Below are 21678 nucleotides of genomic sequence, written 5' to 3' on the forward strand. Positions count from 1 at the left end.
CGGATATACTATTAGAACGGGGGAAGAACAATCAAAAGATAAGTCGTGCGAACGACCTAGCGGATTGATAAAGAGTCTCGAAAAAATGGCAATTTGCGCATTTCGTTTATCTTCTCAAGCTATCACGGCGGTATTTTTGCAAGCTGACATAAAGAAACGATACCGATGCCTCGTACTAAAGTAAATCGAATAAATACCGATTCTTTTAAAGGTGTCAGAAATTTGTGTCTAAATTCTCAAAAAGTAACGCTATTGTTATAAATGTTCCGAGTTATCTATAATAACTAAAAAAAGGCTTGCTTAAAATATTGTTTCAAATATTCTTAGATTATCGCAAATAATTTCGACAATACGTGGACGGATAAAAATGGAACACCCAGCATGGTCATAAAACAAATTTCAGCAGTCAATTGTCCCACTGATCTGCAAAAGTATCGTGGCTAGACTTAAGAAAAATAGCCTTGAAACTCCCACGCTCGCGTTCGTGACAAGTTCACCAAGAATAGCATTCACCAATCTGGCGTCTAACAACTTCCGCGAACGAGCTTCCATGGATATTCTCAGCGTCCGCCATTAGACCAGTTCTACACGAATCCGTTTACTCTACCACCCACGAAAACCTGCGACGAAAATAATCGCTCTATTCTGAAACGAAGAAAGCACATCACCACCAAGGAACAAAATTCCCAAACCCTTCGTTAAAATATTATATCATATCGAGTCGCGATTAACCAACGTGATACAGGTATCTTCTATGGTCACCTGAGCGCAAGACGTCAACGAGACACGATCATCTACAATGGCTTCTCGAAATTACCTGCGGGATAAACCGTTTGTATGTTTGCTACAAAATAACATTCCCATTGAGTGGTTTGCTGACGTCAAAGCTCGCAAGTACGCAGATTAGATATCAAACGACCTAAATATCTCGATTCGCTTTAGTCGGATGATAGAAGCTGCCGCGCGAGAAACGACGTGGCGAAACGAACAATAAAGGAAAAATAAAAAAACAGAAAAAATAAAACTGATGACCGTGGAAAATTCTATGAATGAAAACAGGACGAGAGTCCGTTGTTTCCGGAACAGGTGACAATCCACCTATCCGAATGAAGATCAAACGCTACCGACGCGACGCTTGGACGAAGAGAACGACCGATCCTCGCGCGCTCGAACTTCGAACTCTGCGCCGTCGCGAACGACACGATCCGCGTACCTATTGGTGATCGATTTCGATATCGGCCCCAATATCGCCGCGATCCACGTCATGAATGCGCTGGATAGTGCGCGCGTGTTTATCGAGATATCAACGGAAGGACACATATAAGATATAAGGAGGGGGACCAGCGAACGGGATAGTCAGTGTTGTGTTGAATCGTGATCACGAATCATACTTGATCTATAAGCCAAAGTGAATCGGGAGCAAGACGAAAATGCGGTGAGATAAATATTTTGGTTCCCCAGTGGGTTCTGGACGCCATATCAAGGTTACACGTTAGATTAATATTCTGATTTTATTCAGGATCTGGTTACTCCTCACTGTTCTTCTGATCGTCACGGTGCTGGCCGCCGAGACGTTCGCGAAGAAACCCGGCAAGGAAGTCGAATCAAAGAGCAGTCATAATAAGAAGAAGAGGGACGTTGCATATTCGAAGTAAGTAGTACACAGTCGTCGATGCGAACGTAACAGATTCCGGTGGATTCCCGATAGCGGTTACGCAACTGTTTCCGTGATCGTATTATCTTCGGGAATGGACTTTGTCTTCGGAAATTGATGTATACCGCGATCGATTTGGTCGTTGCAGGGACGAAAAGTCGAAGGATGCTGGGAACAAAAAGGTCGAATCAAAGAAGAGGAAGAGTAGCTCGTCCGAGGGCAAGGAAGCCGAGGGTAATAACGTTGAGGGCAACGTGGAGGCAGCTGAATCCGGGAAAGTATCGAAATCGAAGAACAAGAAGTTGAAGGGGAAGGAAAATGTTGATCCCAAAGAGAAGAGCAACGTAGCAGCGAAGGATAAAAAGAAGTCGAACAAGTACACGGCGGAGGCGCAGGAACCCCATCAAAAGAATTCCAAGAAGAATCAGAAGGACAAGAAATTGAAGGATAAATCGAGTGTCGAGGAACAGGGTAACTTGGAGAGTAAGAAAGCGAAAAAGGAGGGTAAGAATGCAGGAAAGAAGGAGAAACCGGTGAAAGAAGACAAGAAGAAGCTTCGGGAGAAGAAAAAGCAGGAGGAACCAGTGGCGGAAGTTGAAGAGGAGCCTGTAGAAGTGGAGGAACCCGAAGTGAAGACCCAGTCGAAAAAGGACAAAAAGAAGCAAGAGGAAAAAAATAGGAAGAAACGACAGGTGGAACAGGTGGAAGAAGAAGCGTTACCTGAGGAGGAACTGGAAGTTGTAGAAGTAGTAGAGGAAGTAGTAGAGGAAGAAGAAAATTGTCAGAAAGCCGACGAAGGTGACAACAATGAAGAATTGAACGGCGCGCAACAGTGCAATGAAGCGTGATATTCTAGTATTCGATAGAATAAATCACCATTTAGTACGTCATATTGTATCACTCAACCTTCATCGATAGGAAAATATCGAAACACCAATCTTTTGAGTTTTTGTGTAAGTCGTTAGTGTCTGTTATCGTTAAGACTAACACAATTCCAGGTTGTTCGCGAGAACGAAATGACGTATCATCGACGAACCAACCACTATAAGAACACGTTATATTAAATCTTATTTATTTAATTTCTATCCACAGTGAGTCATAAACACAGACGCAACGTCGTTACATGCTTTATGTACAGATAATGATGTTCTCGATGTTGTTATCGAAATTCTTAAGGTTAACAGCCTCCGACGAATAGAAACGTATAAACACACACGTTATAGGTCACCCTATGAAATGTACGTATAATATTTCGACGAATAAATACTTTTGTAAATCATTCGTACTGTGTGTCCTGTGAGCTTGGAAATCCACGAAATATTAAGCTCGTCCCTTGAACGTCATTGACCAACCTGTTCCAATGTTATTCACCGTCGATGTGTACGACACGACTACTCTGTCTCGGTTGGCCTCGAACGGCGCTGGGTCATCCTGCAGGGGAAATAAATCAGCGATTAAGGTTCGTTCATCTCGAGAAACAAGTTCCATTCTTATCTTGTCAAGTGGAATTGAGACAATCTTTAAAAGAAATTCTTATTCTTATATAAATTTTTAACTAAACACGTTAGCGCCCGAATTTTGGCCTCTAGGGTACTTAAATGTCCGCCTGTGGCACAAATATGCGACAACAGGCGCCAATTTGTTAATAGGGTGATTGAATAGTGTTGTCGAATTTATTGGTATTACCCCTCCGCAATAAGTATTGGCCAGAATCAGTTCCCCGTTCATCGAGACGTCGTAAATCTTCAAGCTGTTGGCTTTGTTCTCGCAAACGTTACTACTGCCGATGTCGAACACGACGAACTGCAGAACCACCTTCAGGCCACGCGGCACGCTCACGTCCCAGGCGCAAACCGAATTGTTGCGGTACTCGTTCGGGAACATGGGTGACGTAAACGATCCCGCGTAATTGTACAATCGACCACCACAACCGCGTCCTAGGTGTCGTTTATGTTTTTCGTTAGAGTAAATTCGTTATGGTAACAAGACTGGCAGTTCACTCTAGGACACATTTATCCTGTGTCGAATAATAAAACTATTTTCGACTTTGCATACCTTCGTCCGTGGTCGTGTAAGTGATGTCATAGTACTCGTATATGCTGTGCCATTCGGACCAAGAATGTAAACTCAGCTTGTTACCGGTACTAAAAATGGGACTGGGTAAATCGACGCCGCAATACGTTGCCAGAAGTTTATCACCGAAATTGCCTTCGTAAATCTGCACAAGAGAACAAAGAATTCGAATTGGAACTGTACACTGAATGGATACGTGTTACTATGGCAAAAGAGGGACAACTTGCCTGAATGGAGGACTTGGTGCATTGATCAGGATCGTAAAGCATGAACCTATTGAAGTATAATGAAATTGTGTGATTGACCGGCGCCGTGATCGTGACCCAACAGTCCTTGATACCCTCGTGGATGATTCGACCCTGCTGTCTGGTGTAATTTCGATCGCAGACAGCGTTCACGAATTCGAGTTTGAAACCCCTGTGGCCAGGAGTGTTCCCCTGGAATCTCACCTCGACTTCGTTGCTGTAGCTGTAGTAAACAGTAAAACAATATTCTTTTATTCTTGACAGTTTTTTTTATTGCAATCGCGATTGGACTATTGATTTCGGTCACCTGAAGTAGTCGTGAGGCAACGTCTTTCCGCAGTACTTGTACGAGGTCGTAGGCGAGTGGGTGTCCTGCAAAATATTTTGTAGAAATTTTTTGCATGTCGAAACAAAACTTTTAACATATACATATAATTTAGTCACCATATATTCGGAATAACGATCAGAGCCGCCCCAAATGAAATTCTCTCCGAAGCCATCGTCGATATATTTTCGATTCTACGGAAACGACATCGTATACATAATTCATATTAGTCATCTGAACACATTTACGGACAAAAATATATACTAAATAACGTACCGTTGGATCGGTAATTTCGATGTAGTCGGTGTCACATCGAGGCGTATTAGCCAGGTCGAAGTCCAGGAATTGTATCCTCGTTCTCTCTGCATTCTCCAACGTCCACCGCAACAGCCAGCGACACTTTACGCCCGCTCCGTACGAGTTAGGGTAATGCGGCGAAACGAGCACGTGCTTCGTTTCATTTACCATTAGGGTAGCAACGCCGCAAAGCCCTGAAACGATTAGATTATCCTTGATCAGGCTCTTCGTTACGATTAAATGAATTACTGTCCTCCATGAATAATCCAGTGTTCTACCGTCAATGGCTTCCAAGGTTCCGCTGACTCCGGTTCCTTCCACCGTTCCGTCGCTGAAGAAACGTATCCAGAGCGAGTTCGAAGAGGATAACACAGGAGCCGGCAGCTGATTACCGCAGTATTTTCCCAGAAGTTGGGATAAGGGGTTTGCACCATCGCGAATCTAAAGAGACAGAAGTTTGCATAGTATTTCCACCTTTCACAATGATTCACAGAGGCTCCAGTACTTTGTGACGATTGTTGTGTAAGGGATGAAAATTTTCCACTGCTAGTGGACTTATCGATAAAGCTATACCTAGCAGACCCTGCTTTTCGATGGTCGGTTAAGAACAGTATACCTATATAAAAACCGACGATGGATTCGAGGAGCTGTGGAAAAGGTATTAACTTAGGAATCCTCTAATGACGAGTACAGGAAGTGCCGCCACAATACCATTATAATTGCTAAAGATTACAAATGATGGAAAAAATAGAGAAAGATACGACGGATGCTTTACCTCAAGATAGTCGCCTGTGCACTTGTCACCGCTACTTGTTTTGTTCGTTGCGTTCCTAACATCTATACTGTTGAACGTGAACTTGATGTTCTTTCCCGGTGACGCTATCACGTTCCATTGACAGTCCTCCAGGCTCTCGTAAGTGGAGTCCTTCTGCGTTCTGAACGGCAACGTTGTCGTCGAGGTCAAATTGACGGTACCACCGCAACCCGCTTGGATGCTCTTCACGAACAGCACCTAGGATATTTTCCATATTCTCATGATAAATCCCAGGTGGCTGAAGATTAAACCAGAATCTAGGTTATAAGGGGTACCTTGGCGCTAAAACCGCCGAACTGTCGGTTTATATCCGACGTAAAGTAAACGACCATAGAGTTGTTCGTGGACTTGAAGACGGGCAATTCGTTGGTCAGGTTGCCGCACAGCCTGACTAGTTTATTCTCACTGTCCATTTCCGGGCCATTATAAATCTCCACGCTGTCGTATGAGCATCTACGGAAAATTTTTGTTATTTATAAAATATTCTAGATTCACCACTAGGTTCTAGATGGTTTCCAGTCACCTATAACTGTGTTCCAATATAAAACGCTCGAAACGAAGTACGACACTTTTGTCCGAGGGTGCATGGATGGTCCATGTGCAGCTCAAGCTTCCGAAGTACTCCTCGTTTCGCATCAACGGACTGATCTCTCCGGGTGCTGTCATCGTTCCGCCGCAGGCTTTTGAAACAAACAAGAATAAGAGGCGAATATTTAAAAATAAAAGTGAGCTATCGAAATTCCAAATCGCAACTTATCGCGTACATTTAATGAAGTACTTGAACACGAAGCCGTTACGTTCGATGTACGAATCCGTACGGAAGAGAATCTCCACCTTGTCGCTGGACTTCAAAGTGGGCGGTTTGGTGTCGCCGCAATAAATGTTCTCTTCTCTGCCATACCGGTCGTCCCATACGATGGTCACGTTGTCGAATCGACAGTCTCTGCGACCTAAAAACCCACGCGTGTCCATTCGTCAAAGTATAATTCACACCCTTAGTTGTTCCGTTGATTCGGAATCGACTTGTACGAATAGTGGCTTACTGCGTTCGAGTTGGAACTCCATGAACTCGACGACAATCTCGTTGCCAGGCGAGACCACGGTGTAGTTACAGAATAAGTTCGGTTTATAGAAATTCGGGTACGATGGAGATTTGATTATGCTCGTTTTCGTGGTTGCTTCGAAGATACCGCCGCAGTTCTCGTGCCAGAGGGCCCGGAAACCATCCCCTTGGATCTTCTCGTTCGAGTGGAAGGTGACCTTCATGCGATTGCTGGTCGAGTTAAACGGTGGTGGGGTGTTTCTGCCGCAGACTTTTCCCTGGTCCCTCCAATTGCGGCCGTTTGTTCCGTTCACCCAATCGAAAATCTTTATAGAAATCAGGGTTGTTCATTTAGAGACGAGAGACACTTGGATCGAACTACATTTCCGTTGATTATTGTAATCGTTAATGTCAGAATTCCGAAAACAAAAACAAAACACCTTTTGTACAAAGAATTGTTCTCTAATGTATTCTCTTTTCACACCAATGAGATAATCGATTAATTTTTGGGGCACCTGTATGTAATCGTTCTTGCAGTTATCGCCACCCTCCAAGTTGAAACGATCGACGAAGGCGAGTCCCACATGGTAACCGTTGTCCGCAGTTATTTCCCACGTACATTCTGCGTTGTTTGGATATTCCTTGGGGAAGCTACAAATTTAAATGAATTTTATACGATCATAACGTTGAATCTGTATTGTGTATATTTTTCATAAATACGTGATTTCAATTACTTGGGGGACGAGATCTGCCTGCTCTTCCCGCGTAGAGCGCCACCGCAACCGTTGTTCGCCGGCTCGACGATGAATTCGAAGTCGTTCGGTTCGGCTTTAGCGAAATACTCGATCCACAGTCGATTCGAAGTGCTAGTTATATTGTAAGGTTTGATGTTCCCGCAGAATTTGCTGATTTCTGGTGAGAGTGGACCACCGTTTCTAGAAACGAAAATTCAATACTATTGGATGAACAATTACGGTAGTTTCGATGTACAGATTCCTCTCGATTATTGTCCCGAACTCGGGTCCGCATTGGGACAATAGTTTTATAGGGAGAAATGCCTGGGAGATAACGCCTGGACAATAATCGTGTAGAACAACCCAGATGATAATCGAGAGGTGTCTGTAATTCGTAAGGAACCGACATCGTCCTATCACTTTCTTACGTTTTTTAATGACACCTTTTTTGTCGATTTGACATTGAATATCCTATTAGAGGGCATGATATAGATAAAAAATAATATAGAAAGTCCATTAGAATACCTGACACTGATGTAACTCTCCTCGCAGGCGCCTATGTTCAACCTCGTGAAACTTAATTTTATTAATTCCCCGGTGTCAGGATAATCGGCGCTCCAGACGCAATTTATCGGGTAAGATATGTTGTTCGGCTTCCGTATGACGTGCGATTCTCCTTGCAAAATGCCGCCGCAAGGCTGCCATTCATACTGGATATCGTAATGCATCGGTTTCCCGAAAGTACCGTTTAGGGCCTGAAAGTACCATCAATTAACAGTTCACCTTCGTTCTATGTTACATTACTGTTTTTCGAAGATACTTACGATCACTTCGTTCGAGAGCTTAGGACTCCTCAGGTACATCGGTTCCGAGAAGTTTCCGCATATCATACCAATGTCTACCGAATTGCAAGTCGTTAAATCATAGCCGCGCGATCTGTGTTAATGTGTACTTAAAAAGATATTCGTGAGCTCACCAGCTAGCGAAATGTATTGGAAATTGTAGCAAAATCTTGTGTAAACGTAGCCCCGTACTCCGCCGACGAAACCAGTTACCATGATAGTCAGCGTCAATCCGTTGTTGTTCCCATTGTTCACTAGACTATCGGGCGCTTCCATTCTCCAAACACAGTAGTAGGATGATGCATTGAAAGGTTGAACTATCGGGGCCGTCAGATCACCTTTGACTGCTTTCACGACTCCACCGCAGGCTGAAAAGTAAGTATACGGTGATTCAGAAAAGGGTGAGAAGCCGTGAAAACATTGAGAATGTCACGCTACGTTTTTTTCGTGAATATTAATACGAGTACGATTAACGTATGGTGATAATATATGACTAGCTCTATTTAGCATCAGTGACGAAGAATCTGTGTCGAGGCGAATCGTAACATAAAACCCTATTATTATTAATCTTTTTGGTTAATAGTAAAAATCTTGGAAACCTACGAGCCGGTGCTGCAGCAGAGTAACGGAGCTTGAAGCCACGGTACCCAACGGATGACGAGTACCCAATCATCATGGTGTTACTGGAACTCCTTATCTGTTGCGTTGTGTCATTCTGATTTAACACTTTTATTCTGGACTTGAATTTGAAGTCGTTGTAGAACTGAAAATCGACGAAAGTTAGAGAAGCAGTGTGTAGAAGATAGTTAATGGAATGTATAATTAATAATTCGATTAATGATCACCGATAGCATGTAACCGATTCTGCCGGCCCCAGAAGCGATATCTAAATCGATAATATCAACGACCACTTGGAAGCCAAGCGGCAACTTGATTCTCCAGTCGCAGTATCTGCGAAACCACGAATCGATGTAGGTGATTACAAATGGAAATTAACGAAGTTCTTCGGACTGTATTACCTACCTAGCACGTGTCGCAACGTTCGGGTATCCGTTCGACTTGATTATACCAGACATCGCGGTCAATTCACCCCCGCAAACTGCGACAAACGTATTACATTGTTCAATAATGATCGAAAACTTCGCGAAACCGACGAAATGTGGATTTACATCGATGGACTTACTTCCTTGACTGGATGTGAAGTTCAAACTGAACCCTCTGTAATTATGATACTCGAAGTTGTCGCTTTTAAACTGGATTACGGCTTGGTTCGTCGATGTCTCGATGATTCCAGGCTTTTCGTCGCCGCAGTATAGTCCGATATTGGTATCTGTACGATAAAGGATCATTTAAAAACCGAGGCTCGTGTGAATATACAGGATAAATGTTTTCGAGAATGCTTTTAAGGCACGACGGTTAACACTTACTCGTTTCATTTTCCGGAAATTTCTCGCCGATAACCACGTGATCGGTCGCTTCGCAGGTGAAGCCCATAGGTAGATCTATGTCACGGAATTCCAATTTAAGGGTGTGATCGACAGGCGCTATTATCCACCACTCGCAGGTCTGATTCTTTTTATAGAAGAACGGATAATTTGGTGAAACGATGAGGCCAGTGGTACCTCTGATGATTCCTCCACAGACTTCTGCGAGTTAAAGAAGATGGTGTTGATCGATTTCACTTTTAGTGCATCTCGTACAAAAAGGTTAAAGTGTTCCAAAGACTCAAAGATGAAACAAATTCAATCGAAACAAACCTCCGACAGTGAGCGACGCTTTGAAACCATTCTTCGGTTCCGGAATGTCCGTGTAGAAGTGAATATACATCATATTTCCGGCGCTTGACATTGTACTGGGCGCTACGTCTTTGCAAAATCGTCCAAGCAGCTTCGAATTGTCAGTTAAACCGTCTCTTATCTCGACGTATTCCCTCTCGCAACTGAAATCCAAATTTTCACCCTTTGTAATCTTGAAATTTTTACTCCGATATTTTATTTATTTTGAGGATTTAATGCTGTACGTGATTAAAAGTATTAAATACTGACTTCGGATAGTTGCTCAGGTCGAATCTATCAACGAAGTGAATGGATATCCGTTCTCTGTTCGGTGCCATTATTTTCCACGTGCACTCCGTGTACGGCGGTGGAATATTCGGATAGTTTGGCGTCGAGATATCTAATTCGGTGCCCTTCAGCTCGTACTCGCCACCGCAATCCATACCCACTTCTCTGAAATTTATAGAAATCATCGTACCAAGTCGCGTATATCTGAACAAACACGTGCATCGCGATACGCCGAAATGTTGAGAGCACCCTATGATTTACCGGTACGATAGCTTGAAATGGAGTTTAATTCGAGCAGCGAACAATTTCACGTAAAGCCGATTTCCAGTAGTCATTAGGGTTGGGGGCGTAGAGTTAGGGCAATATTTCCCATCGCCCAATAAGGATGACGTCGATCCATCGCCGTTCTTCAACTGTGAAGAACGTTTGGCTAATCAATAAAATGATCACCTCTACATACTTAGATTATAACACTTCTGTCATCTGAACCACTCACGAGCACATAATTATCAGTACAGCTCAACTCTGCTCCTGTCGGCATCGAAGTGACCGTCACTTCTATCGTTCGTCCAGGCTTCACCTCGACATTCCACTCGCACGTGATCTGCCAAACACGCATTCCTCTGGTCACGGCACTGGGATCCACCTTGATCTCTCCGTTTGGACCGCCCAGTTTACCGCCGCAATCTATATTTGAAATTCAATCACGATTATTCCCTTCCTGTCAGAAACGATCATTTCGATTGACAGTGGTGGAAAATAATATTTCATATTGGATCTCACGTTCTTGTAAGAAGTTTGTATGTCAGTTTCCAGGTACATTAGGACCGAACATTCGTTCGTCGCAAAGTGTAATACGATTCTGATTACCCTGATAGGCGTAGGCGCTGAATCCCGTCTTGTTTACGTAGCCATCCGACTCGAACTTAACCGTCATCACGTTGTCTGCGTTCACCTGTACCAACGAGCTGTTCGAGAGGCACAATCGTTCGAGCAACTTCGCGTTCTCAGGTGCCGACAGAGCATCACCGTTGTAGATCGAAAGCGCGTCAGCGACGCAACCGTTGGTCTCTTCTAGATCCAGAACGAGAACCCTCAGTACCAAGTGTGTACCTGGTGGTGACGTGAACACCCAGGTGCATTGAAGATTGTCCCCGTATCCGTTCGGCCAGCCGGGCGACGTGAAGTCGAAGCTTTTGGTGGTCGTCAGACTCACGATTTCGGTGCAGTTCGCCACTGCAATCATGTATTTCACTCGGGTTACACTGGTGTCAGATTCAACGAGCATTTCTCGCGATAGGTTTTTTTAGCGATATTACCTTTACCAGCGGTATCGACACCCTCGGTGTCTCTTGGTATTTCGAGCCACACCAGATCGAACCAGCTGCCCGATTGCACGACCACCGTGGCCAGTTCTATGTAAGCGACGTTGGAAGTCGTTGTCATCGGCTGGGTAGGTTCGAGGGTGCAGGCTTCCAATAAGATCGGAGCCTCGTTGTTGTAACCGTCGTAGATCTGAACAATTTGATACACATTTAGCTTTTTTCCCGTGGCTTCGATTCCGTGGATTGGGAAAAATTATTTTTTAAACACAATTTTTAAATTCAACTTTATAAAAAGAAAAATAGGTATATACTATGGTATTATATTTATCCTCGTTTATTCGGACACCTTTCCGCCCCCCCTGGAAATGGAATTTCAAGAAACCCTGAAATTACTTTCCAGGCACTTGAATAAGTAGCATTTTAAAGTAGTGATATCTCATCCAGACTAAGAGAAGGTAAAGGTATCCAGAAAATACATTTTACCCATTGTCAACCCTTCAGGGGTTGAACTTCAAAAAAGTGAATAACGCCGTCCTAAGGGGGAGCTATCTCTAAAATTTCATCTTTCTAGGTTTAGGTTGTGTGTTGCTAAATCAGTCTGAACTTCTTCTTTTATACAATATGCATATAATCAACATCTTAATGAATCAGACGTATCAACGTACTTACCCTGAGATACGAGTAGCAACCGGAGCCCGAGTTCTCGATGAACATATCCTTGATTTCGATTCTGATCACCTGTTGGAATTTCACGGAGATACGCCAGGTGACGGTGTCTTGACTTTTGAACGGTAACGGATAAAGGGGAGACGTGATTCGTCCGGTGGGCCCGGTGAGCTCGTTTCCTCCCTCGAAAGTGTACTCGGCCACGAAACCCTTCGCCACCCCGTCGCCGTCGCTTTTGAACTTGATCCACAGTTTCGTCGAGGATCTGATCGGCTCGATGCTGGTTCCACAGTAAACGCCGATCAGCTTCCCGATCCCGTCGTTCTCCCGTATCTCGAGGTAATCGAGGTCACAGTTCTCGCTGCTCTGGATATCGAACTCGGTGAAGGTGAGCCTGAGTTTGTTTCCGGGCGAGTTGTTCAGGATATAAATGCACTCCGAGTTCAACGGGTAACTATTCGGATAGTCTGGCGACGCGATTTTTCCGTGATAGGAGGTGTAGGTACCACCGCACGCTGAAAATTCCGTGGACACTCAGTATCGTGTTTCTGTACGATGAAAACTGAATGTAACAAAAGGTACGATCGAACGTTTACCTGAATTTAGGACAGAGTACGTGATGGCAAAATGTCCTAGGAAGTTGTACAGCGCGTATAAATGCACCGTGAGTGCGTTTCCTGTGCTCGTTATAGGCAGTGGTACCACGTTATCGCAATATTTCCCTAAAGAGGGCCCATCCACGCTCTGTCCTTCGTGCACTTCGATATAAGAGGACGTGCAGTCAACACTGAGCCCGTGAATCAACTCCAAACTGATTTCCATGTGCGTGAATATCAAGGTAACATGGTCCTCTGTTAAAATACAAAATGAGTGCTAAGAATGTCTTACGTTTGTAATAGTTCCCTTGTCAATGTTTTGAAAAGGACCCGTATATTCCTATGATGTATCTTCAGCGTTCAACGTATCGTATGTAAACACTCACCTGGATCCTCAGCGATCAATGTCCACGTACAGTTCTCGACTAAATCGTCGATTATGTTATTATGGGTCCAAGTTGGCGTCAGGTATCCTTGATCTTTGACGATCATACGTGCACCGCAAGCTGTCGTGTACATCGCTTGGAATCCCTTCGCCGACACGATGCTATCGGACTTCATTACAATCAACATTTCATTCGCGCTTGAAATGAAGGAAGGTGGTAACGTGTTTCGACAGAGAGTTGCCATTAAAGGTGAGTTCCTTGTTGCTCCATCGTATATCTGGAAAAATTCGTAAACAACAAAACAGAAAATTGTACTCTGAGAATGTTCCTCAACGTGGTACAGTATTCTTAACACGTATATTCTCAGTTTACCTGAACATAATCGTCCGTGCAGTTCACGCTGGCTTCGAGATCAAAGTCCAAGAACGTGACGTTTACGAGATAGTTCGGGTTCACCTGCAGCAACCACTCGCAGTTCTGTTTTGGCGGATAATTCTGCGGATAATTGGTGGAATGTATAAATCCAGCATCGGCGGTGAATTTACCACCGCAAAGTATTGGGACGCTTTTGTAGCTGATATTGAAACCACGGGCTGCGTACGATATATCGGAGTGGAACAGCAAGAACATTTTGTTCCCGAAACTGGTGTACACTACCGGCTTCTCCGAATAACAAATCTCGACCAACTTTAGCCCCTTGTCGCTCTCGCCGCTGTAGATTTGAAGTTTGTCGAAGAAACAGCCCTTCTGTTTCTCCGTGTGGATCTGAAAAAATTCACGAAAATTTTTCGGTCACGTATCATGATCTAGTCCCCTCTGTTGAAAATAACATTTCAACAATTTATAGAAGAAAATAGTCTTTCTGTCGATCGTGTTCCCCTACATTTCATATCGATACTCACATCGTGAATAGTCAACTCGATGCTGTGCATGTAATCGACCTCGATCAACCATTCGCAATCGACGTTCGTGGGATAGCTAGACGGATATCCCGGTGACGTGAACGAATCTGACGGTTTCGTCAGGTGTCCACCGCAACCGTCGACCAACCACTCCAATCGGAATCGGATCGGAACCGGTTGCGAATCGGACATGTATTTCACGAACACTTGATGCTGCGCGGAATGAATCTTCTGCGGAAGAGTGTCGTTCGAGTTGCAAAGCGCCGCCAGTTGTGTGTTTGGAATATTGTCTTGGCCCTCCTTCACGTCCAAGAAGTCCCGACACGGGCCATCCGCCTCTGGCCTGTCGATATCGAAATGCGAGAAGGTCATGTTGACCTTGTTCCCGCGGGGCGCGTCGATGATCCAGCTGCAGTTCAGGTGCTGCTCGTATTTGTCGGGGAAATTCGGCGACTCTATCACCCCGTAGAAACCGTGCAACGTGTTCTGACACACTACGAAGAAACAGGATCTTTAATATGAGCTTCATAGGAAAAAATCATGTTGGGTATGGACTTGAAATTAGATCGTCGAATCCCTATGATTCATATAGACGATCTTCAATATGGCTTTGTCGTAGAAAGAGGAATCACGTTGGATCTGGATCGAGAGCTTTCAAGCTATCCATTCAGGACCCTCAAATTTCTATGATCTGTACGCATCAGATCACGACACAGTAAGTTGAAAATTTCATTAAGCCAAGTTCAAATATTGTGTCACGTTCAGGATATCCGATTGGATTCAAAATCCAATAAAAAGGAGAAGTGTCCATTTAAAGGGACAGGTGTGTGCACCTCAAAACCGGCCGATATCGGATTCGCTTAACGAGTAAACTTTAATGCGATCCATATGGGAATCAACTCACGTGTTTCGTACTTCAGATGGAAACCATGACCGGAATTCGTGAAGTCGCTGCGGAATCGAACGGTCATCATGTTCGACTTCGCTTGAATGACTTTCGGATAAGGATTGCCGCAATATCGCTGCTTGTTGTTGAGATCGAGACCCTCGTATATCTCGATGTAGTCGAATCTACACTTCTCGTGATGCTCGAGATCGAGGTCGACTATCAACAGTCTTATCAAACTACCCGCCGCGACGGCGATCTTCCAATAGCAGTCCGCGTGGTGCATGTATGACTGCGGGTAATTCGGCGATACGATATCGCCGCTGGCGGCGCTCATGGTTCCACCGCATCCTGAAACCGTCGAAAAAGACGTATTGCCAATGTTACCGGAACTGTCACGTAGCCAGAATATCGTGCTTTCGTTTCTGGAATCCCCCTTTGCGCGAGAAATACGTGACGTTTTACAAATTCAAACGCAAAGGAGAGAATTTGATGTCTTAGGAACTGATCAGAGGGTTACGTTAATAAGTTGGTTGAGAAACAATACTCAATTCAAGGGATTAAGCTGTAATGAAGGATCAAGCATGCTTATCGTGCGTGGAATAATTAGACCGTTAAGCTCTAGTATAAATTCATGCCTAAATAATCATAGACGTCTTTGCATCAGCGCAAAAGTCGACAATTTCAAGAGATGATAGTGTTTATTTCATTACCTCTCGTAGTACTGTCCCACTCGATGCTAAATCCAGGATACTGTCTCGATGAATCGGATACGAACTTTAAATACAATTGATTGGTTTGACTTATGATTTGCGTGGGGATGTCTGTTCCGCAGTATTTGCCGATTAACGGTGATGTCTCGTACCCACCATTCCTGTGAACGAAAAGCAACGGAATTATATAGACAAAGCCATGTCACCAAATTCGTCGGTTATTGCAATTTTACCTGATCTCCAAATGGTCGAACACGCAAGACGAGTGATACTCCAGCTCGAAGTTTTGCACGTTCAGAATTACCCGTTGCCTATTCGGCGCCTCCACCACCCATACGCATTCCCTTCTGTTCGGATAACGTTCCGGATAACCCGGGGATTTAATCATACCGTTCAATTTAATGAAATGTCCACCGCAGACCTTCGAGGCGTCGATGAACAGATACGTAGCGACGAATCCGTCGCGAGCTAACGTCGAATCGGAATGAAACATGACGGTCATCGTGTTTCCTTGCGACATCATTATCGGTGGATGCTTCGACCCACAGAAGCTAAGGAACGCACACTTTTACAAGTAACAAGCAAAAATTGTACTCAGTTTTAAAGAATTTTCTACATACGTGCCCATTAAGTCCATATCGTAAACTGTAATGTAATCGTGTATGCATCGACTGTGGTATTCTAAGTCGAACGATAACCAAATAAGTTGCACCACATAGCCCGGTGGAGCTTGTATCGTCCACGTGCAGTCCTCGTTGTTCTCATAACCACTGCCATCTCCCGGTGACTGAATAGTTCCCGTGTTTGTCTTCAACAATCCTCCGCATTCTAGAAAACGGTACAAATAATAATCAAAAGTTATCGATATAAGAATAATGACGGTTGTCCATCATCGTTTGCCTTCACGTCACGACTCTCAGAGAATCACTTTACCGTCAAATTGCATTTACAGGAAAAATATGGTTAGAGCTTATTGAGGGTACAACAAAACTCAAAACCGACGAAGACGTGGCATATGCCCTTTATCCACTAACTCCCCTGAATATATTGACCACCATTGGTCACAAGATGAACGTTTTAATAATAAGAAACGAACGTAAATAAATAATATACAGTACTGGTAGCGATGGTCGTGTAATTCGCGCTGAATCCACGTCCCTGGACGTTTCCGTCGCTGGTGAACTTCAGGTACATGTAGTTATGTGTCGAATAATACGGTTCGGTGGGCGTGTACTCCTCGCTACCGCAAAGAGTCGCGAGTTTGGTGCTGTTCTCGTTGTCGCCGTCGAAAATCTCCAGATAATCGAAGTAACAGTCCGGCGGGGTCAGCCCCTCGATATCCATGTCGAGGATGTTCAGCACGATCCTCTTGCCGGGTGGCTGGACGATCTCGTAGATGCACGTTCTGGAACTGTGGTACGAGTTCGGGTACATCGGTGAATGTAGAACACCCGACTCCTCGGTGAATTCGCCGCCGCAGAGAGTGTTGTAGGAAAGGGTGAAACCCTCCTTCTGCAACGACCAGTCGGATTTGAAGATTATCAACAATACGTTCGAGTTCGATTTGATTAGCGGAGGTATCGTCGATCCGCAGAATCGTCCTAGTATCTGGGAGTCGCTCGATGGACCATCGTAAATCTGAAAAGAGGACCGATTTGATTGTGCGTCGGACATTGTACGTGACGATTAAAATTAACACAGATTGGACATATTAAAATTTGTGAAAGAGAGAGAGAGACAGTAACCTCGACAAAGTCGAATTGACAAGAGTTCGAATCTTCCAGCTCGAACTTGGACCAGGTGATTTGCACGCGTTCTCCAGCTGGCAACTGTATCCTCCAGTCGCATTCCATATTTTGATGATACGTGGACATGTCGATCGGAGTACTGATTGTACCTGAAGGCGCAGTGTAGACTCCGCTACAACCTGGTATCCCTGAGGAAACAGTTTGTAATTTCAGCCATGGGAGGATCAACCTGTACTTTCGTTCATCCTGTTCGTCTGAACCCGTACGAATATACTACCTTCGATGATCGAATAGTGAATCTGGAAACCCGCGTCCTGGCCAGCGCTGTCCGAATGGAAATGGAGCACCGCTTCGTTACCCGGCACGATTAAGGGCGCAGGACGCGTGTGATTACAGTAGAGACCCAATCGTTCGTGATCTTCACCAACGATCTATGGGAAAACCAACGTGGAATAACTTCAGTATCGTAGAAGAACTTACTCAGCATTCAGATTCGTGGTTCATACTACCTCGAGGTAATCATTCTCGCACGTTGGATGTTCCTCGAGCATCAACTGGCCGAAATGGAACTGTATTCTTTTCGACGGCTCGACCGCGATCTGCCAGTAGCAATCTCTGTTCGGCGGGTATCTTCCCGGCGAGCCTGGTGAGCTAACAGTTCCATAATTATCCGTCAATGTACCGCCGCAAATAGGGCTGGTGCTGTTCCAATGGAAAGCGAATCCGTCGTGGGATATGCTGCTGTCCGAGTGGAACCAGAAGTACAAAGAATTGTGGGACGACACTATGTTCCCGTTCTCGTGGGGCAATGTGTTGCCGCAAAATCTCCCGATCATTTGGCTGCCAGCATTTCTGCCGTCGTGAATCTAAAATATTTACACATCAAATCCATCGGTTCAAGATCTACGATCAAATAAAAAGTAATCGTAGGAATTCATTTCTTGTCCTCGAACCTGCAGGAAATCGTATTTGCAATCGGTCGAATGCTCGATATTGAACTTGGTGAACGTGACGTTCAGAACCAGTGAACTGTTTGTGACCAAGACCCAGGCGCAGCTCAGACCATGCTGGTAAACGTTCCCGTCGCCGGGGAACTGGAGGTGGCCGACAGCATTTCGGGACACACCGCCACATGTCTGACGTGGTGTCTCGCATGTGTTGCCCGTGAACGTCGACGGACAATCGCAGTTCGCCGTTCCGTTCAAGTTCACACAGACGCCGTTGTTTTTGCATGGATTAGGCATGCATGGATTCAACACGTCGCAATTCCTGCCTGGGATATTCACGGAAGAACGTGCGAGAGTTAATTCGAATACTATCGGAGTGATGTTTAATCCCCGTAGGAGGACTCGTACCTGAGTATCTAGAATAGCAGATGCAAGTATAGGTTTCTTCGTCGGTGCTAACACACCTTCCATACACACAGGGATTACTGGAGCAGGCGGTCTGAACGGATACGTCAGTGGTTATCTGGTGGCAACCGTTTGGACCGACTCCATTGCCCGCGTAACCAGCCGGGCATCGACATATCACGTAGGCGCTTGTGAGCGCTGAATTCTGAACGCACTTGGCGAACGGGTGACAACCACCGTTGTTGACGGCGCAACCACCGACGTAGACGCAGGTGACACCGTCACCGCGGTAACCGGTGGGACATGGTCCACACATTCTGGAACCCTGATGGAAAATCATACGTCACGTATAGAACTCTTTAGAAGGACTTGTTAGATCCTTTTTCTGTCAGTCGTTAGATGACTGCAGTATCATCCGAAGAGGATCTTTCGGTTCTTCAGACGTACTGCAGCCTCCATTGTCCACCAGGCACTCGTCGATGTCGCTACAGTAGTAACCATTTCCGGTGTAACCGCGTGGACACGCATCACAGAAGAATGTACCAGGGGCGTTTCGACAAGCCACCCAAGGGTTCACGGAACACGGTCGATGGTTACCCGCGCATTCGTCCACGTCCTTGATGCATGCTGGATTCGTGCCATCGGCCTGCCAACCCTAAATGGAAAGGACTTACAGTTATAAATATGGATCGATGGAAGAATGGACAGTTTCAGGAATGGTATCGATTGATTCCTACTTGATCGCATATGCAGGTGTAACCGAGGAGAGAGCCAGGTTTGCTCACGCAGACACCGTGTCCGCATAGTTCGTCGGAATTCTGTGTACTGCAGACGGACATCTTCGTTGTGCAGTGAAGACCGTGCCATCCTGAAGCGCAGTTGCATCTAATACGGCAATCAAAGTGAACAGAAGCAATATAAAAGACGACGGTAGCGAATCAGACGATCGATATTGCATCGTTCTATGAAATATGTATGTGAGAAACCTGTATGATCCTGGAAGATTGATACACGTGGCGCCATTCTGGCAGCCAAGATCCGTTCCCAGCAACCGCACACATTCGTTCACATCAACCATACAATTTGGACCCTGCAATTACATAAATATTCAATACTGTTCGTCTAGCGTCTAGTATTATACTAGTTACCTCCCAGTTGGACGGACAATTGCACTGGTATCCTTCGTAGAGATCCTGACACATACCGCCGTTTTGACAAGGTTTACTGCTACATTCGTTCGTCCTCAGTTTTGTTTCGATCGTTCTCACTTTCTCTTCCAGCCGTCTCACCTGGACGAAATGTTAATTAGCAGCGAGTGAATTTTCTCGCCAAGTGCAGCGATTAAATTATACTTCGTATACGTACGTGATTGGAGAGGGCACGGACTTTCAGGCCGACTCCAACAGCAGACTGAAAGTAACGAGTATATCAGGGGCGATGATCAGAATATCAGTTTTCAATTCGGTTATGTACCTGGTTGCGCGATCCCGGCACGCGGAATGTACTGTTCGCCTCCCCGAATCCTCGAAACATAGCGGCCATTCGTCTTTCCAAACCATCCGGGCCCTCCACGATCTGCGTCAGTCGTTGCAAACCAGTCTCGACCTCCGCGAGATATCCCGTTCGCCATCTCTCGATTAAACGAGTCGCGTTTTGCGCCTGAAAAAAGAATCGATTATTCTCAATAATAGTCTGGTGGGACAACTTTTGAATTCTCGATCGAGAATGAAATTGATCCGATACCGCGGACGCGACGTGCAGCAAATTAATTTCGTTGACGTTGACGTAACCATCGCCCAGGATTTTCAGGGTGATGTTCCTGTCCTTCGCCGCGGAAATGAACAAGCTTCCGTCGCGGGACTCCAACACCGGTCTAGAAATAAAGATATTAAAGTTACGAAAGATTAAAAAGCAAAACTTCTTCCTTGGGCGGGGTACGACATTAAAGGAAATTGTACATCCCGCACCTCTCGTCCATCCATGCCGCACAGAAACCCAGGTAAATCAACAGCAACCATCGCGATCCTGTAGCCATCGCGATGTCAGTTTTGAAACCCGGTCGATCGAATTTTTCACTGTAGCATCTCCTGCCAGATGCTGTGGACGACTCTTCGAAACGAAGTGTTCGTCACGGACTGCATCAAATGATGTAAAACGAGGCATATCTTCGTTTGAAAGGGGGCGTATTTCGAGGATTTATCGAAGTCCACCCAATATCGGTTACACCCATCACGTTGCACGTAGCTCGGTGACTTCGATCGAGAATTTCGTAGAAACTTTTTTCCTATTTAAATTTGACTTTGTTGTCTAACTTGAAACTTTGTTCGTTTTTCCATCCCCTGAACCACACCCCTCAAGTATTAGTTTAATCACCTTTTTTCACTCTTTATTTTTAACTTATAATCTAGTCATGATTATTTTTTCATTCAATGACCCACCTTTTTTTAATCAGTTTCTATCATTTTCGTTACTAGTAAAGTGCAACGATAACTTTCAATATTGACTCTTGATCAACATCAAAAAACAATAAATCGGTAATTGGGTTGCGTACAAAAAAACACCTTCGTTTTTACTGCTAATTAATATTTGCATAAAAGATGACAGAAAGTGGTCCAATAAAACAAACAACAATACTTTATTAAATTACATACACAAATAAGTAACACAAATAATAAAACAATTAATAAGAGGCACTCAATATTATTAAACGGGAAGTGTGATAATTCTGAATAGCTCCAATTATATCTCGTGTCGCATAAACGACTGCGAATGCGTATTCTAACATATTTTAAATTTAACCCAGAGTCTGAGTAGCTTCTGCATAAACGAGTACTTCTCATGTAATACACAAAACACATTGCACAAAATTTGTACATCAACATATACAATACATGAATACCTTAATAAAATCAACGTTAAAAATTCGTTTCATTTCATAATATTTCAAGCTGTCCTAAATCATTGCAGATCCAATCACCGTAAAATTGGTTCCACGGTTCACGAGGGCTTCGAGAT

At 44.6% G+C, this 21678-nt stretch overlaps 2 protein-coding genes across 2 annotated transcripts; one reads left to right on the plus strand and one right to left on the minus strand.

The window, feature by feature from the left end:
* The first annotated feature begins 1335 nt into the window (after positions 1–1335).
* LOC107192209 (nucleolar protein 58-like) lies at positions 1336–2935 on the plus strand. Its single transcript, XM_015581419.1, has 3 exons — positions 1336–1435; positions 1520–1651; positions 1803–2935. The coding sequence occupies exons 1-3, from the start codon at positions 1431–1433 to the stop codon at positions 2500–2502; spliced, it is 837 nt and encodes a 278-aa protein (XP_015436905.1). The 5' UTR covers positions 1336–1430; the 3' UTR covers positions 2503–2935.
* Positions 2936–2953: 18 nt separating this feature from the next.
* On the minus strand, positions 2954–20698 carry LOC107192211 (cubilin). Its single transcript, XM_015581420.1, is given in 51 exon segments — positions 2954–3085; positions 3341–3591; positions 3710–3872; positions 3955–4195; positions 4280–4344; positions 4417–4491; positions 4574–4788; positions 4873–5035; positions 5370–5606; positions 5684–5861; positions 5932–6088; positions 6173–6358; positions 6452–6776; positions 6966–7101; positions 7185–7385; positions 7710–7939; positions 8009–8082; positions 8161–8394; positions 8630–8789; positions 8872–8977; positions 9050–9125; positions 9210–9356; positions 9454–9672; positions 9784–9965; positions 10072–10254; positions 10351–10502; positions 10586–10776; positions 10960–11379; positions 11430–11604; positions 12084–12595; positions 12677–12931; positions 13063–13339; positions 13435–13827; positions 13965–14458; positions 14869–15201; positions 15564–15724; positions 15797–16114; positions 16184–16391; positions 16682–17201; positions 17309–17499; positions 17589–17742; positions 17821–18177; positions 18265–18584; positions 18667–19031; positions 19107–19318; positions 19401–19548; positions 19650–19753; positions 19812–20048; positions 20158–20322; positions 20407–20536; positions 20631–20698. Coding segments are annotated over 51 exon segments (11175 nt in total). The 3' UTR covers positions 2954–2974.
* Between the last annotated feature and the right edge of the window lie 980 nt (positions 20699–21678).

The sequence above is a fragment of the Dufourea novaeangliae genome, unplaced genomic scaffold (assembly GCF_001272555.1).
Source record: "Dufourea novaeangliae isolate 0120121106 unplaced genomic scaffold, ASM127255v1 scaffold299, whole genome shotgun sequence".
Lineage (NCBI taxonomy): Eukaryota > Metazoa > Arthropoda > Insecta > Hymenoptera > Halictidae > Dufourea > Dufourea novaeangliae.